Consider the following 19,406-nt stretch of genomic DNA (forward strand, 5'->3'; position numbering starts at 1 on the left):
TCGAATATGCAAATATCTGATTAAACTCTAATTAGCATATTCATAGAATCTGTATTTCCTGACGATGCTGCCTGTGTTTGCTGATTAATTACTTTTTTTGTTTCTGGAACCACCACATCAAACAATATAATGTTCATTATATTCCAGTATAAGTTTTGGTGGCTTTCTAATATGTTCTAATCCTGAATATTTAACAGTTATTCCATGAAATCGAGTCGTACACAAGCTGACAGCCGACGAGGTACGTAGCACCGAGTTGGCTATAAGCCATGTACGACGAGATTGAGTGGAATAACTGTTTTATTCTATCCACATTCACTTGATTTTAATAAACAGAACATTTTTTATTTTTTGCAAATTTGATCAATAAAAACTTTATACAAAATGTATGACAAAATCATTTCCGCTTAGAATGTAAACAAACTGGCGAAATGACAGTCGCAATTTGTGAAAAATGTGATGATGATAATAATTTTGTTGCTTTATTTTTTGGGGGTGGGGTTTTTTCTTCTTTAGGGTTTTTGGTGGTTGGCAAACCAACTTAAAGGTCCATTATCGCCACCAACTGGACTGGAGTGTGAAACAGGTGATATTGGGGGGAAAACCCAACAAACAAAAATCTATATTCTTTTAACTATTTCTGTTTCTTTTAAATACTTGATAATTTTTGGGATTTTGTTTTCAAGTACAGTTTTTATTTCATCCTCGGTTGGTTCAGCAACACGCTCCACCATTTTGTTTTTCTCTACTCACGGTATATGAGCTGATATCCTAGTAGTAGAGTAGCCAATCAGAACACACAATTGCTCATATCCAGTGAATGTGGATAGAATAATATTGTTCGTTTAATGCAACTTATTCACAGGAGCTTGTAAGATGGACAGTTCACATAATCTAAGCCTAATAATAAATGGATTTTAAAAAACTCAACACTGTTATTTAACAATGAAAAAATTTAATCATCGATATGGTGAAGTTTTCTGTAAGGAGATAACGCAATAATTCAACATTTATGGAAGGAGTCTCCAGCGTCAGTAACTTTGTCAGTAGGTTTTCTGACATGGGAAAGTCTTCAGGATAGAGAAATGTGCATGTTCTGGTTTCTTTGTCATGTGAAAAGTTGTGTTTTTGATGGTTTTTGAGGTGTTTGGGAGAGTAAGGGCAAATTTATAAACTTTTATAGACAATAAAATGAATAGTATGACAGCGTTTTAGGACCATTGCTTAAAAATAAAAATAGAGGACTTTGAGAATTTCAAGAAATGTCATAATATAATCAAGGAAAATTCTGAATATTATGAGAGTAAGTTTATAATATTTCGAGAAAGTCTTAATGTTTTGAGAAAGTCAATATTTCGAAGAACATTTTATAATATTTTGAGAAAACATAATATTTCAAGAAAAATCTGCAGTATTCTGAGAATAAAGTCATAATACTATGATAAAATTTTACATTATATTGAAATGAGGGACAGTGAGGACTTGGTGAATTTTTTAAAATTGAAATATTTGACTCATTTATTCTCGAAATACTGCAATTTTTTATTGTAGTATTATATATTATGACTTTATTATGTTGGCGTATTGGGGCCATTGTAGGTTAAAAAAACAAAACAAAAACCATAGAGCTGAGGTGGGGAGTAACTCAGAATTTCCAAGCTTAAAGTTGTACATTTATGAGCAAAAACTCAGATATTCTCTGATATTATAAAATCATAAATGTGCAAGAAAAAACTCAGAAATTCTGAGATTAAAAAGTAAAAAATTCAGAGATTAAGAAGTCTCAAATTCATAAGGGAAAAAAGATCTCTCATGCTTCCCGGTAGTCGAAAATCTCTTAACGCTTTATTCTTTTATACTGTTCGATCGAGGAGAAAAAAACTGCATTTCCTCTCACTCTCAGCTCAGTCGTTTCAAAGTAGCAGAGATTTGGGCAGATGAGAAGAATACACACACTGAAAGTAACAGGAAACTGCTCTCACATAATAATTATAAATTTATCAGCAGCTACAGCAAAAAAAAAAAAAAGCACACAGATAAACAAAGCTGTGCAGTTTATACATTCATCTCGCTCTGCATCCTAGAAACTGAATAATCAATCACGTCCTTCCCGGCTGCAGTGCATCCTGGGGAATGCAGCTGAAAATCTCTTAGTGCTTTATTCTTTTATATTGTTTGATCGAGGAGGAAAGACTGAATTTCCTATAACTCTCGGCTCAGCTGTGGCGTCTGTGGTGTGATGAAGTTGAATCAATCTTGCAATGTGAAGTGATGTGGTTCCTTGACAGTTTTTTTTTCTTGTAAATTTGTGACTTTTTAATCTCAGAATTTCTGCATATTTTTCTCATAAATTTGTGATTTTTAATCTCGGAATTTTTGCATATTGTTCTCATAAATTTGTGATTTTTAAAACAATCTTAGAATGCCTGCGTTTTTTCTTGTAAATTTGTGATTTTTTTAAATCTTGGAATTTCTGTGTATTTTTCTTGTAAATTTGTGATTTTTTTTTTTTAAATCTTGGAATGTCTGAATTTTTTTCTTGTAAATTTGTGATTTTTAATCTCAGAATTTCTGCATATTTTCCTCATAAGTTTTTTGGGTTTTATTAATCTTGGAATGTCTCAGTTTTTTCTCATAAATTTGTGATTTCTAATCTCAGAATTTTTGCATATTGTTCTCATAAGTTTGTGATTTTTTTTTTCTTGGAATGTCTGAGTTTTTTCCTCCTAAATTTGTGACTTTTTAATCTCAGAAATTTTGAGTATTTTTCTCATAAATTTGTGGGGGGTTTTATCTTGGAATGTCTGAGGGTTTTTTTTCTCATAAATTTGTGATTTTTTTTAATCTCAGAATTTTTACATATTTTTCTCAAATTGGTGATTTCTTTTAAATCTCTGAATTTTTGCATATTTTTATCATCAACCTGTGATTTTTTAAAAAAATCGTAATGTCTGAATTTTTTCTTGTAAATTTGTGATTTTTTTAAAATCTTGGAATTTCTGCATATTTTTCTTATTAACTTGTGATTTTTTTTTCTTGTAATGAGTATTTTTCTCATCAATTTGTGATTTGTTTTTTCTTGGAATGTCTGAGTTTTTTCACATAAATTTGTGACTTTTTAATCTTGGAATTTTTGTGTAGTTTTCTTGTCAATTTGTGATTTTAAAAAAATCTTGGAATGTCTGAGTTTTTTCCCATAAGTTTGTGACTTTTTAATCTCAGAATTTCTGCATACTCCTCATAAATTTGTGATTTTTTTTTCTTGGACTGTTTTTGTATTTTCTTGTAAATTTGTGATTTTTTTAATCTTGGAATTTCTGCATATTTTTCTCATTAATTTGTGATTATTTTTTCTTGTAATGAGTATTTTTCTCATCAATTTGTGATTTTTTTTTATCCTTTAACTCTGTATTTCTTTAAAACTTACAACAGCCCTAATCCTCTGTCATTTTTGATTCACAAAATCTTGTATTTTTTTAAATGAAATTTTGTTGTAAATTACAATAAAACTACTTCTTCTCTTCAAACTATAGTCCTAAAACGTTGTCATAGAATATTGCGTATAAGAAAGAAAATAATACCTGTAAAAACTAAAAGACAAAACAAACACTATATAAATATATTGTGTTCTGTGTATGTCTTTAATTTTTAATAAGTGTACATTTTCAATTTGGAACAGCATCATATTTTTATCCTTTTACATTTATTTTACCGGGATTAGTAATCACAGCTATTTGCAAAATCTTCACATAAATTTTGCGTGAGATCAGGCTCGAGCATCAAGACATCATCTTTAAAGCATAATAATATGTAAACTGGTGCAAATGCTTTTTGGATTTAATTTCCCTGAATTACAAGACAAGATTAATAAAAGCTCAGACGAGCTGCGACTCCTCGACGCTGCCGAGTAAACCACGCAGGCTTTTTACTACACCGTGAGGCAGGGTAATGAAATGTGTAAGTATGAAGCAGATTCTGTGAAATCCTTCGACTTGTAGGCTTTACAGCTCTTTATTATTCATACGTTTATTTACATGATGATGAAGACGTTATTAAATGACAGATCAGGAGCAGAGAGACGAAAGCTGCATTGTTTTGTGCTGAATATTTTTATCCGAAGGCAAATCTAGAAACAAAGGACAAGTTACACATTTTAGTTTATGCAAGCAGCTGATGAAATTAAACACACACACACACACACACACACACACACACACACACTAACATCTGGTTAATTGTTGATGTGTGGAGATTGTTCAAGCAAGAAGATAAAGGGAATTAAATAAATAAAGTGGAGACGTTTCCTGGGCTTTAACCCGACTGGACCAGAAATTTCACACTTGTTCACACTTTAAGCATCACTTCTTCTCCGTTCTTTTAACGACAGAATTTTTTTCTGACATGGAACCAGACATATATGGATAACACACAGTACACACATATACATATATACATGTGTGTGTGTGTATATATATATATATATATATATATATTAAAAATGTGTGTGTGTGAATATGTTTGACTTATTTGATTTACAAAAGAGTGTTTATTGAATGTTATTCCACAGTGATGTTAAATTCTTGAATCTGATTGGTCATGAGCTGTTTATTCATTTTCCATAACAACAGCCCTGACAATAGGCACCTATACAGAGAATCCTCTATGTCATCTAAGTCTAATAACAAACAAACAAACAAAAGAACAACAAATACAAACAAGCTAACAAACAGACAAAAGAACAAACAAACAATCAGGCAAACAAACAAAAGAATAAACTAACTAACTAACTAACTAATAGACAAACAGACAAAAGAACAAACAAACAACCAAAAGAACAAACAGCTAAAAGAACAAACAAAAGAACAAAAAACTAACAGACAAACAGGCAAAAGGCCAAACAAACAAGAGAACAAAACCAAACAAACAAAAGAACAAACAGAACAAACTAACAGACAAAAGAACAAACAAGCAACCAAAAGAACAAACAAACAGAAACAGACAAACAAAAGAACAAACAGACAGATAAAATAAACAAACAAACAAACAAAAGAACAGACAAACAGATAAAAGAACAAACAACAAACAAACAGACAGGCAAAAGAACAAACAGAAAAGAACAAAACAAATGAACAAACAGAACAAACAAACTAACAGACAAATGAACAAACAAGCAACCAAAAGAACAGAAACAGACAAACAAAATAACAGACAGACAGACAGACAAAACAAACAAACAAACAAAAACAAAAGAACAGACAAACATACAAAAGAACAAACAAAAGAACAAACAACAACTAAAATAACAAAACAAACAAACAAACTAACTAACTAACAAACAAGCAACCAAAAGAACAAACAGAAACAGACAAAATAAACAACATAAACAAAAGCACAGACAGACAAAAAAACAAAAAACAGACAGACAAAAGAACAAACAACCAAAAGAACAAACAATCAAACAAACAAACAAACAAACAAACACACAGAAAATAGTGCGAACACATGAACAACCAAAATAACAATAACTAACTAACTAACTAACTAACTAACTAACTAACTAACTAACTAACTAACTAACTAACAGACAAAAGAGCAAACAAGCAACCAAAAGAACCAACAAACAAACTGAAAGACAAACAAAAGAACAAACGTACAGACAAAATAAACAAACATAGAATAACAGACAAACAACAAACAACCAAACAAGCAAACAAAAGTATTTTTCACAAAGAAAAACATAATAGTTGATATATTTGGTCAAGATGTTTATTCTGTATTTTTGGAAGGCGTCTCCAGTGTCAGTCAGATGTAAACAGATGTTCCCTCACTAGCCTTGCTTTCTTTTTCTCTCTTGAAGTTAAAAGGACAAAAATACAGCTTGTGGTGCCATGAGAAAGGCTTAAACTCAAATTACTACTTTTTACAACAGTGGTGAGCAGAAAAGCATGTCCGAGTGCACAAACTCCAAACCCTGAGAATAGCAGAAGATCGGAGGCTCCCGTGGCTGCAGGCTCAGAAGATTGGAAAAGCGTTACTGGATTTTTTTCCTTCTTCATCTTCAGCTGCCCAGTTTCACTTTTCTGCTCACCGCGGGTGTAAAGAGTGGCTATTTAAGTAAGTAATGACGTGCTTTTCTGTCAGTTCAAAGCAGTTTGGCCGTTCTTCTCTGACCTCTCTCATCTCAATCATTAAATGCCTTTTTTTCACACCATCCTGTGTAAAAAGAGAAAATCCCGAGACATGAGCAGTTTCTGAAAGACGGTCTGGGACCAAAACTCATACCAGATCATGCCACATGATCAGCTCATTAAATACTTGCATGAATGGGCAGGTGGATAGGTGTTCCTAATAAAGTGGATAGTGAGTGGATATACCCTACAGTACAGTAGTAAGTCCATGTGTTTCATGCTTGGCTTATTTCTATCTTGTGCTCCCTTTATTATGATCCTCTCTGCTCTCGTCAGCACGACTTCATCACCTCGCTTCGTCTCTCACTGACCTCCAGCTTCCTGCCTCCACCTCCCCATCATGACTCGATGGCTGTGGGACAGATGAGGCAGCGAGGGACTTTTCAGACGCACAGAGCGACTTTAAAGGCCTAACTGCTGGATATATTTGGTGGTCTGATCGGGCAAAGTGCAGAGACAATTCATCTGTCAAGTGTGAATAAGAAAAGATGGTCTCAGTTTGTGGGTGTTGGGGGAGGGATGGAGAGAATGGAGGGAATAGGTGTCTCTAATTCTCTCGTGTGTTCGTGTTTCTCACTGTGAAGCCATCCATCTCACTTCAGCAAAAACAAGTCCAAAAATAGAAAGGAAGACCAACCAATTCCTGATCAGAAATCCCGCCCCTCCACATTATTATTATTATTATTACAATTCAAGCTCAGCTGTTCTCTGTTGGAATGCCGTTTGTTGTGGAGGTGATGCTCCTCCCCTTTTTCATTTCTTCATCTCTTATTATTGTTTAAATTTATTTATTTATTTGTCTTGCAGTTCAACCGTCTAATCTCACGTGTTCTCAGTTGCCATGAGGTCATGATCTTTCTTTCTTTCTCTTCACCACTTTCTTTCTTTCCTTCTTTCCTTCCAGCCATTTCTTTACTCTTTCATTCTTTCTCTTCACAACATTGTTTCTTTATTTTTCTTCACCCCTTTTTTCTTTCTTTTCATCCATTTCTTTATTCTTTCATTCTTTCTTTCTCTTCACATCTTTCTTTCTTTCTTTCTTTCTTTCTTTCTTTCTTTCTTTCTTTCTTTCTTTCTTTCTTTCTTTCTTCACCCCTTTCTTTATTCTTTTGTTCTTTGTTTCACTCTTCACCACTTTCTTTCTTTCTTTCTTTCTTTCTTTCTTTCTTTCTTTCCTTCCTTCCTTCCTTCCTTCCTTCCTTCCTTCCTTCCTTCCAGCCATTTCTTTATTCTTTCATTCTTTCTCTTCACAACTTTGTTTCTTTATTTTTCTTCACCCCTTTTTTCTTTCTTTTCATCCATTTCTTTATTCTTTCATTCTTTCTCTTCACAACTTTCTTTCTTTCTTTCTTTCTTTCTTTCTTTCTTTCTTTCTTTTTCACCCCTTTCTTTATTCTTTTGTCCTTTGTTTCACTCTTCACCACTTTCTTTCTTTCTTTCTTTCTTTCTTTCTTTCTTTCTTTCCTTCCAACCATTTCTTTATTCTTTCATTCTTTCTCTTCACAACTTTGTTTCTTTATTTTTCTTCACCTCTTTTTTCTTTCTTTTCATCCATTTCTTTATTCTTTCATTCTTTCTTTCTCTTCACAACTTTCTTTCTTTCTTTTTCTTCACCCCTTTCTTTATTCTTTTGTTCTTTGTTTCACTCTTCACCACTTTCTTTCTTTTCACTCCTTTCTTTATTCTTTCATTCTTTCACTCTTCACCACTTTCTTTCTTTCTTTCTTTCTTTCTTTCTTTCTTTCTTTCTTTCTTTCTACCGACCCCTTTCTTTATTCTTTCATTCTTTCTTCCTCTTCATCACTTTCTTTGTTCATCCCTTTTGCTTTCTTTCTCTTTCTTCTTTTCACCCCTTTCTTTATTCTTTCATTTGTTCTTTCTTTCTCTTCACCACTTTTTCTTTCTTTCACTTCACTCTTTTCTTTATTTCTTTCTTCCTTTCTCCCAAACTGAAATGGTATCTTTTTTGCATTGTTTTTTAAATAAACATTACGTGTATGTATGCATTTATTTATTGAAGTTTGTTTGTTTTTTTCACCCATCCCTGCTCACACTCTCTTGCCGTGCTGTTACTCGTATGTGATTGTGATCAGTGACCTTTCTTGCTCGTGCTTATGAGTTTAACTTCATACGACTCGATTCATCCCCCAGTCTGAGTGACTGCTTTGTGAATAGGGTTTGTAATCATTTTTTCAAACCCTGTATTTACCTCTCTCTCTCTCTCTCTCTCTCTCTCTCTGAGTGTTTGTAGCACTCCTGAGTACATTTACATTTATTTCTGTGGCAGACGCTTTCATCCAAGGAGACTTACAAGTGAGGCAGAACACAATCCGAGCATCTTGTAGTTAAAGGAGCTGACAGTGATACAAGTGCTGGGGAAATAGATTTCCACCAACCAGAACGCAGAGTAGGAAACTCAGAGAGAGAGAGAGAGAGAGAGAGAGAAATACAAATAAGCAGAAGAGGAAAAACTCTGAAGGGCTACGAGTGAAATCAGAGCTGGGTTGTCGACCGAACTCTCTACACTGAACTCTCTCTCCTTTAATTAAGGAACTTTTTCAATAAATTCTACTTTTAAGAGATTTAATTTGGGTATTTTTACTTCCATGTAATTTTGGCAGATTAATTAGCTGTATTTTCAGCTTGTTTCCTTCATTCCAGATCTTTAGTTTATTTTGGCTCTTCACTTCCTGTCACTAAAGCACTTGCATGAACTAGCATTAGCCTCGAGTCTTTCCATTTACAGATTTTTACTCCTTTTCATCAGTACTTTCTGGATGTCGCTCCAGAGCCATCGTTCTCACAGTTAGCTCAGTGAAGCACAGCCAGGGGGTCCATAATGTATTCATTTTTCTTCATGGAAATCACAAACCTTTATTATTAAAGCTGTTATATTTATTGCTGCATTTTTATAGTTATTACTCTGGCAAACTGAACTGAATCGTAAACTCAATAACTCAAGAACAGGCATCCTATAAATAATGTCAATTTAATAATTAATAAAAAAAAAAGCATATGTTGATGGAACCTTCTAGAACAATTTGCTCTACAACAACAATAAATAGACAAATTGTTATTGAACACCTTTAAATAATGAGCTGAATATTTCATATTTCAGTTTGTTCCTAAAACAAATCAATGCTGATGAGATGCTTGTCATTTTTTTTTCTTTCCAGTGTGTAACGTTTGATGAGAAACTCTGCTCTCGATCATCAGGCAAGTGATGAAAAAGTAATTGTAAGTATAACGTTTTTGCTCATGCTTCCTCCATCTTTGGCACACTCTCAGAAAATAAACTACATTATTGTACTTTTAGCGGTACAGTGGCTTGTCACTGGGGTAGGACCCACTAAGGTACTTATTTGTACCCTTTATATACTGCATGGGAATATATATGTACGTTTTTGGCTCTAAAAAGGTAGACATAGTTACCATAAGGACCAATAATGAGCCACCGGGGGTACAATAGTGTAGATTATATCATGGGGGACAGAAATGGACTCCTACTGTACCGCTATTTCTGACAGTGTGATAAAAAAATTTATTCTATCCACATTCACTGGATTTGAGCAATCGTGCACACTGACTAGCTACTCTACTACGAGGATATCAGCTCATATACCACGAGTAGAGAAAAACAAAATGGCAGAGCGTGTTGCTGAACCAACCGAGGATGAAATAAAAACTCTACTCGAAAACAAAACTACAAAAAATAAAAAAAAAGCAACAAAATATGGAATGAAAGTATTTGATGGCTGCTCTTAACGCTGCCATAGAAAATACAGAATAAACTTTTTTGTTTTAACAAAATAAATAAAATACTACATTTCAATACACTTATTTTGTAAAAACAACAAATCAAATTACTGCAATATCAACTGACTGTATGGTAAGAAATGTTGAGAAACGTAGTCGGGATCCCTATTATGAACGTTACAGTATTTTCACTGTCCTAAATGTATTTCATAGCAACATTATTAAATTTAAAATGATTGTTTGATGGAAGATTGCACAAGATGGATTAACAGCTTATATACAGTATATATATTCTTAAAGTGGGGCAGCATGGCAGTGTAGTGGTTAGCGCTGTCGCCTCACAGCAAGAAGGTCCGGGTTCGAGCCCCGTGGCTGGCGAGGGCCTTTCTGTGCGGAGTTTGCATGTTCTCCCCGTGTCCGCGTGGGTTTCCTCCGGGTGCTCCGGTTTCCCCCACAGTCCAAAGACATGCAGGTTAGGTTAACTGGTGACTCTAAATTGACCGTAGGTGTGAATGTGAGTGTGAATGGTTGTCTGTGTCTATGTGTCAGCCCTGTGATGACCTGGCGACTTGTCCAGGGTGTACCCCGCCTTTCGCCCGTAGTCAGCTGGGATAGGCTCCAGCTTGCCTGCGACCATGTAGAACAGGATAAAGCGGCTAGAGATAATGAGATGAGATGAGATATTCTTAAAGTATCTTAAAAGTTTATGAAATGCAAAATTTCAGTGTACTTACTTTCATTCCATCCACATTCACTGGATATGAGCAATCGTGTGCTCTGATTGGCTACTCTATTACGAGGATATCAGCTCATATACTGTGAGTAGAGAAAAACAAAATGGCAGAGTGTGTTGCTGAACCAACCGAGGATGAAATAAAAACTCTACTCCAACCCCCCCCCAAAAATACAAATATCTTTTTTTATTGTAAAATTAAAAAAAAGATACAAAACATATCTTTTTTTTATTTTACAAGAATTATTATTATTATTATTATTATTATTATTATTATTATTATTATTGCATGTTTCACAAATTGCTCCCGTCATTTCACCGGTTTGTTTACATTCTAAGCGGAAATGATTTTGTTGGACGTTTTGTATGAAGTTTTTATTTACCGGATTTGCAAAAAATAAAAATAAAAATGCTCTGTTTCTCAAAATCCAGTGAATGTGGATAGAATAAAACAGTTATTCTACTCAATCTCGTCGTACATGGCTTATAGCTGACTCAGTGCTACGTGCCTCGTCGGCTATCGGCTCATGTACGACTCAATTTCGTAGAATAACTGTTAATTATATCATGTATTCCTACCTGACTGTATTTAATGGAATTCTACGTAGCAAAACTTTTCGCTAGATGTGTAAAACATGCAAGGCCGGATATGATGTATAATTCACAAGGCAGCAAATCCATATTGTTGTGAAAAGCCCAAGCTGAGACATTAGCTAATTAGCAACACCATACCATAACATCACAAACAGTCCCAGATACAGCACTGTGCAAAAGTCTTAGGCACATGTAAAGAAACGCTGTCGACCAAAAATGGCTTAAAAAAAATGAAATGAAACATTTCAACATTAAAAACATACTATAACAACAGTAAGCCACAATAAATGTATCTTTTGTTGGTTCAGCAACATGCGCCGGCATTTTGTTTTTCTCCACTCATGGTCTATGAGCTGATTAGCCTGGGCCCGCCCATCCTAAGTGTGACGCAACACGAGGGCCTGTTGCGAGCTTAGTCTGGCAAGGCAAGCTATCTCCAGCTCTTCCAAGCTCCCGAAAAATCGGGAGCCAATCAACTTTGAGCATCTCCAACGGCCCTGGGTAGAGGCATGTTCAAGGCAGTGACGTAGTAGAACTGCGACCGGAAGCCATAGATTGTTTACAAAATCTATGCCGGAAGCGCTTCATTCACTAGAAACATTACGAACATGGAGCAGCGGCAAGCGTTTGACACAGCGGTAGATGCTGTATTGAAAGCATTCAACGGGAAGTTCTCATTGAAAACGGAGCAAAGAGCAGCCCTGGAGGTATTTATTCTCCTTCTTCTTCTTCCTGTTACTCAAGCAGTTTCCGTCGCGTCACATACGTCAGAGGAAAGAGTGATGTGATTGGTTTAAGCTTCGTCACAGCCTTTTCTGGCTTCGACCAGTAGCAAACTGAGGCATTTCAGGGAGGTGGGTCAACCACGCCTTTGGGAAACGGTTGGGCTTAATATCTTTGCCAGACCAAATGCTCGCAGAGCTTTGAAGTCGTGTTAGCCAGACTAATGAGCTGATAGCCGAGTAGTAGAGTAGCCAATCAGAGCGCGTGATTGCTCATATCCAGTGAATGTGGATAGAATAAATGTATATTATTTACCAGCTGGGAGGTCCGTATCGTGAAATACCGTGACCGAAGTCTTGAAAATACTGAGCGAGGCCCTCTGGGCCAAGGTCAGTATTCAAGGCCAAGGTCACGGTATTTCACCATACGGACCGACCTTAAGCTGGTAAATAATACGGTATATTTATTTTCTTCTTTACCAAATTCTAACAAAAAACGAGAGCGCCCGAAAGGGAAAACTGAGCCGAGCCGCAATTTTGAATCCTCATTCACGGCTGTAATGCAAATGGCTTCCTCCTTGGTATACAAGTGCACTTCCATGGCAGGAAAAAAACTACATTTTGCCACCTATATAGTCCCCTATTTATACAAAATTGAGTCATTCAGGATTCAGCCATGTTTTTGCTCGGCTTTAGCAAGTTAGAGGTTTTTAGCTTTCTCCTGAAATGTTTTCTTTTATTTCTTCTTCCTCAGGGTAGTAAAACTCGCTTTCGCTGTGAAGACTGTCATCATCACTATCCATTTTCCTGAGAAATGCTGGCAAAAATTTATGATTTTTGATAATCTTATAAATAAATCTTATTAAAAAAAAGATAAATGTTGACAAAAAAATGCTACTGTTTGTTGTTGTTGTGAATGAGCGAGTCGCCAAAGGTCTGTAACCGGGGTCCGTAACTGGGGTCCATACCATAGGATACAGACCCGCTTGGCAGCCAATCAGAGTGCAGGATTTGATGGAAACCGCACCGCGAAAAAAATAATAACCGTTATGGAAGACTGAGTGGGAATGGAAATTTGTTATCTATCCTGTGTTGTTTTTAGCTCATACAATAACAGATTTTGTATGTTAAAGACACTTGACTGAACTAGCATAAAGACATGTTGATGATCGAGACTCTAAAGCGCTTCTGAAAGTTGCTCGAGATAAGGATGTGTGCTAAATGCTGTTGATGTAATAAAAATAAACAATTTAATCTCAGCGGTGGGGGCGGTACAGTGGTGCAGTGGTTAGTGCTGTCGCCTCACAGCAAGAAGGTCTGGGTTCGAGCCCCGTGGCTGGCGAGGGCCTTTCTGTGCGGAGTTTGCATGTTCTCCCCATGTCCGCGTGGGTTTCCTCCGGGTGCTCCGGTTTCCCCCACAGTCCAAAGACATGCAGGTTAGGTTAACTGGTGACTCTAAATTGACCGTAGGTGTGAATGTGAGTGTGAATGGTTGTCTGTGTCTATGTGTCAGCCCTGTGATGACCTGGCGACTTGTCCAGGGTGTACCCCGCCTTTCGCCCGTAGTCAGCTGGGATAGGCTCCAGCTTGCCTGCGACCCTGTAGAACAGGATAAAGCGGCTAGAGATAATGAGATGAGATGAATCTCAGCAGTAGAGTCCATATTTAAAAGTGCACTAAACCATGCAAATTCTATGATCTGAAGTTTATCAAGTCAAGGTTGACACGAGTTAGTCTTCTTCTCTGTAAACTGACACACGCTGAAGATCACGAGGAGGTTAAGAACGTTTTTTCCAATGTACAATGTACCAGATTTTCAAATTTGAATACCTTGTGGAAATGCTCATTCAGTTGATAAATCTGTTCATATCCAGGATGATAAATAAGGCCCAATGTGTCCAATCTTACCTTCTGGGATGTGTAATTATAAGACCTACTTTTTATCAGTGTATGGATTTGAATGCTCAGCCCATTTGCATTAAAATGATTACGGAGCCTCAATCCAATACGGCGTCTTATTTATGAAGCCTATAAGCCAGCTAAGTGATTCAAGTGCACTGAATCAAATATAACACTATAATCAAAATAACGCTCTAATGACGCACTATGTGGACCTTTTGACAATTTTCTGTCAAGTGTCATGAATGTGCTGTGAGGAAAAACAAGGTAACAACATAAAAACAAGCAAGATACGGATCACAAAGGACAGAACCACGGCGTCTCAATCAGTCAGCTCATGGATGTGGTTCTCTTCGCCTTGTAAAGACATGGAGGCAAAGTTTTAACTTTTACCATCAGTATAATCTCACGTCTTTTAACATACAGAGGTGCTTGAAAGTTTGTGAACCCTTTAGAATTTTCTATACATATTTCTGCATAAATATGACCTAAAACATCATCAGATTTTCACACAAGTCCTAAAAGTAGATAAAGAGAACCCAGTTAAACAAATGCGACAAAAATATTATACTTGGTCATTTATTTATTGAGGAAAATGATCCAATATTACATATCTGTGAGTGGCAAAAGTATATGAACCTTTGCTTTCAGTATCTGGTGTGACCCCCTTGTACAGCAATAACTGCAACTAAATGTTTCAAGTATCTGTTGATCAGTCCTGCACACCGGCTTGGAGGAATTTTAGCCCATTCCTCTGGACAGAACAGCTTCAGCTCTGGGATGTTGGTGGGTTTCCTCACATGAACTGCTCGCTTCAGGTCCTTCCACAACATTTCGATTGGATTAAGGTCAGGACTTTGACTTGGCCATTCCAAAACATTAACTTTATTCTTCTTGAACCATTCTTTGGTAGAACGACTTGTGTGCTTAGGGTCATTTTCTTGCTGCATGACCCACCTTCTCTTGAGATTCAGTTCATGGACAGACGTCCTGACATTTTCCTTTAGAATTTGCTGGTATAATTCAGAATTCATTGTTCCATCAATGATGACAAGCCGTCCTGGCCCAGATGCAGCAAAACAGGCCCAAACCATGACACTACCACCACCGTGTTTCACAGATGGGATAAGGTTCTTATGCTGGAATGCAGTGTTTTCCTTTCTCCAAACATAACGCTTCTCATTTCAACCAAAAAGTTCTATTTTGGTTTCATCCATCCGCAAAATATTTTTCCAATAGCCTTCTGGCTTGTCCATGTGATCTTTAGCAGACTGCAGATGAGCAACAATGTTCTTTTTGGAGAGCAGTGGCTTTCTCCTTGCAACCCTGGCATGCACACCATTGTGGCTCAGTGTTCTCCTGATGGTGGACTCATGAACATTAACATTAGCCAATGTGAGAGAGGCCTTCAGTTGCTTAGAAGTTACCCTGGGGTCCTTTGTGACCTCACCGACTATTACACGCCTTGCTCTTGGAGTGATCTTTGTTGGTCGACCACTCCTGGAGAGGGTAACAATGGTCTTGAATTTCCTCCATTTGTACACAATCTGTCTGACTGTGGATTGGTGGAGTCCAAACTCTTTAGAGATGGTTTTGTAACCTTTTCCAGCCTGATGAGCATCAACAACGCTTTTTCTGAGGTCCTCAGAAATCTCCTTTGTTCATGCCATGATACACTTCCACAAACGTGTTGTGAAATAGATCCCTGTTCTTTAAATAAAACAGGGTACCCACTCACACCTGATTGTCATCCCACTGATTGAAAACACCTGACTCTAATTTCACCTTCAAATCAACTGCTAATCCTAGAGCTTCATATACTTTTGCCACTCACAGATATGTAATATTGGATAATTTTCCTCAATAAATAAATGACCAAGTATAATATTTTTGTCGCATTTGTTTAACTGGGTTATTTTTTATCTACTTTTAGGACTTGTGTGAAAATCTGATGATGTTTTAGGTCATATTTATGCAGAAATATAGAAAATTCTAAAGGGTTCACAAACTTCCAAGCACCACTGTATTTCTCAATATATCACTCATGAGGAAATCGATGAACTGTTTTGAAAATTTTGGGTACTTTTTGTTTGTGAATGTGTTGATATTATAAAAAGAAAATCACATGCTGGCTTGAAGATATGAAGTTTATCATTCTTGTGTTGAAAAACTTGCATTTTTCATACGAAATACATTGTGGATCTGAGTAACATATTTAAATAATATTGGTTGGCTTTTTTTCGTGGTATATCAGATATATTCCATTCAGCGAGCATGATATTGAATGAGTCGAAGATGAGTAGCTGAATGGAATATATCTGATAAACCACGAAAAACAGCCAGCCAATATTATTATTATTATTATTATTATTATTATTATTATTATTATTATTCAAACACATTCCTTTCAGGTGTTCAATGCGTCTTTCTCTTTCAAAATTCTCTCAAAATCTTCCATATTTAACGAAGCAAACCTGGCGGCCATGTTTGTTTACAAATTATCCCGGTCGCTTGCTAGCGCGGAAGTTTTACATCTCCGACATGTGATGTCATGTTGCCTTGACAACCATGCAATATCATAAACCATATTCAACACTCATTCTCTATTGGGTAGAGTGACATAATACATGTAGCATAAGCGATATGCTGACAATTTTGCATGCTATTGAACCAAATAAATGAAACTCACTAGAAGGGAATAGAACACATTTTTATTCCATCGAAAAAGTGTCCTGTATTTATAATAATTCCTGATATTTCACTCCGATGACGTCACTCTCAGTGCTTTCCTGCTGACTAGATAGATGTGTGTTGTCAAAATGGCGAACCGGTTCAAAATTAAAATTCTTTCGATTAACTTGCGTTTTTGTTTTTTTTTGGCCATATAATATAAAGAACATTACAAGGTGGCGCGAAGATATGAAGTTTATCTTCTCATGTTGAAAACCACATCACTCGAAGATAAACTTCATATCTTCTCGCCACCGTGTAATAGCCACTCTGTGCATACATAGTAGACAATATCACAAGTATCACATGTGAAGGGTTTTCCCAGGCCACCGCACATACTGTACAGGAGGACAACATTTCCTTAAAGCAGAACTGAAGTCATTTTTAAATTGCTTTATTTCTTAATTAACATGTTATTCAATTACGTTTTTGGTTTTAGTAACCTTATATCGTGACTCGTATTGGCAACTAATTGCAATTAAATATTATACTTATAGGCCTATTCAGTTTTTAGCCATGTTGAATTTAGTTCGTTTGGTCCACGGCAGGCGTCGCTTATCCGCGCGATCTTCACGAGACTTGTGCGAGACTTCGAAACGTGAAGAAGTGTCAGCCAGGTGTCAGTGCCACCATTTTGAAAACTGTTTTCCAAACGAAATATTGCACAAAAACGAGTTTAAATGACGTTTACTGCCTACTTTTTTCAAACTTTCCTGATTGCTGACAAAACAAACAAAACTTCCGGCTTGATCACGTCAGTGTTCGAAAGACGGCGCGCGTGTCTTCTGACAACGTTGGCAGATGTCGGTCACTTTGATTTCCGCTGTACGTTTTACTTCCGTCCTACGATGTCTCGCGCAGGTCTCGACGCATCTCATTTACGGCCATTGCTTTGACATATGGACTGATATATTACAGAGCGTATTTCAGACACTCATAATTTGCTATAGCAGCGACAAAATAGCGATCAAAAATGCATTCTGATATTTAATAAAATGAGAGAAATAGAATTTTGATAATAAAAAATTTGCCATCAGTTCTTCTTTAATGTTCGCAAAGTTACCTGGGCATCCTTTTACTATTTTAAGCAGAAAGATATTTGGCAGATCAAAGTTGATCATTACAGGGAAATTATTGGTCATGATCAAGCCAAGTGTACTGTCTGAGAGGCTTTTAGAGACTGTGCAAAAGTCTTTGCCACCCTATTTTTTTTTTATACAAACTTTGTTATAGATTTCTATTTTATGACTTCTACATTATTAAGCCAAAACGTTACAAAAACATTTTAGAGTTCCAAACATTCATTTGTTTTCCAGCACAAAATTAAATGTTGCAGAAAAAAAAATGTTTGTATCTGAGCAGCATATTCCATAAGAGAGCACTTTTCAGATTAAGAAAGAAAATATACTGAAGGCTGCTGGGTTTTGGCGCAAAATGAAGAAGCGAGTGTGACAGTCAAAGTGTCCAGAAGAACTGTGGCTGGTTCTGGAAGATGCTCAGTAAAACCTACAGCTCATTTCCTTATAAAACTGCACTCATTGGACCTCAGACTACTATTTTTCTTTTTCTTTTTAAAGCAAAGGGTCTTCTTACACCAAATATCGACTTTATTTCATTTATTATGGCTTACTGCTTAGAGTATTTTTTTTAAATGTTGAAACATTTCATTTCATTATTTTTAAGCCATTTTTGGTCTTACATGTGCCTAAGACTTTTGCACAGGACTGTATAGATATATTAAATAACAAAAAAAGTAAAGTTAAACCAAGTGCTTTCAAGGTCAAAGTTTGGAAGAATAAGCAAGAATGATTTTCACACGCTATAAGTTATTGATTGACAAGAAAACATTCACTCAAAAAAAAAAAAAAAACGATGCTATTTTTTCTGTTGGATAATTTCGAGGTGTAAATGAAGTTACACCACTGAATCCTATTTTTCATTTTCATCTCTAAATATTTTTGCTCTGCACTTCTTCTGGGTTCTGACTCATAATATTGACTCATAAGTTGCCTTGGGCAAAAGCGTCCGCCAAATGAGTGAATAAGTGAAACGAGTGAAATGTAAAATGTCAAAAAAAAAAAATCCAACGGTCCTATTATTAGAAATCTATCTCGAGTAAATCGAAACAGACATCTTCATCATTTTTTTTCTTGCACCAAGATAAAGGGTATGAACGTAGCACGGGTGCGGAACGGTCCGCTCTCCTCCGGGTCCTGTAGCCCTGTCATCTCTGATCGAGGTGTGCCATTAAATATGACACTTATGATCAGGAGTCACTGTGACATCTGTTGGTAATAGTGATGCTGATTTGAGGTGACAGCGATGCACAAAAGAAAAGAAGAGAGAATGAAAAGCGAAGTGCTACCTCCTCTGCTCTCGCTGTCGGCAGGTTTCACCTGGATCGGCCTGTTCATCTGTGCAGCGAGAGAGGGATGGACGAGGAAGGAGAGAAAAGATAGGGTGGGGAGGAGAGGGAAAGAGAGTGAAAGAGAGAGTGAGAAAGAGAAAAACAGAAAGAGCCAGATGTTAGATTTGAGAGTGAACATAAAGGGACAGGTGCAGCATTCATACACATTTTATACAGTTCAGATATGTCTCAGTGACGAAGCCTCAGCTGTGTGTGTGTGTGTGTGAGATGTTTAAGAGAATGACAGACCATGGATCTGTCATATGTACACATGGGCACATAGGCAAGTGCACGAGTGTGAGTGGACAGCTTGGTTTGTGTGTGTGTGTGTGTGTGTGTGGCGTTTAATTTCCAGTCTGAAGGCAGCGCCATGTGAA

The 19,406-nt window shown here is 36.4% G+C and overlaps 1 protein-coding gene across 1 annotated transcript in view; it reads right to left on the reverse strand.

Moving 5' to 3' along the window:
- celf4 (CUGBP, Elav-like family member 4) overlaps positions 1–19,406 on the reverse strand; it is a 199,623-nt gene that overhangs the window by 35,251 nt on the left and 144,966 nt on the right. The window contains exon 3 of the mRNA XM_060935509.1: positions 18,988–19,036. Within this exon, the coding sequence (XP_060791492.1) occupies positions 18,988–19,036 (49 nt within the window). The remainder of the gene's footprint in view (positions 1–18,987; positions 19,037–19,406) is intronic.

The sequence above is a fragment of the Neoarius graeffei genome, chromosome 12 (assembly GCF_027579695.1).
Source record: "Neoarius graeffei isolate fNeoGra1 chromosome 12, fNeoGra1.pri, whole genome shotgun sequence".
Taxonomy (NCBI): Eukaryota; Metazoa; Chordata; class Actinopteri; order Siluriformes; family Ariidae; genus Neoarius; species Neoarius graeffei.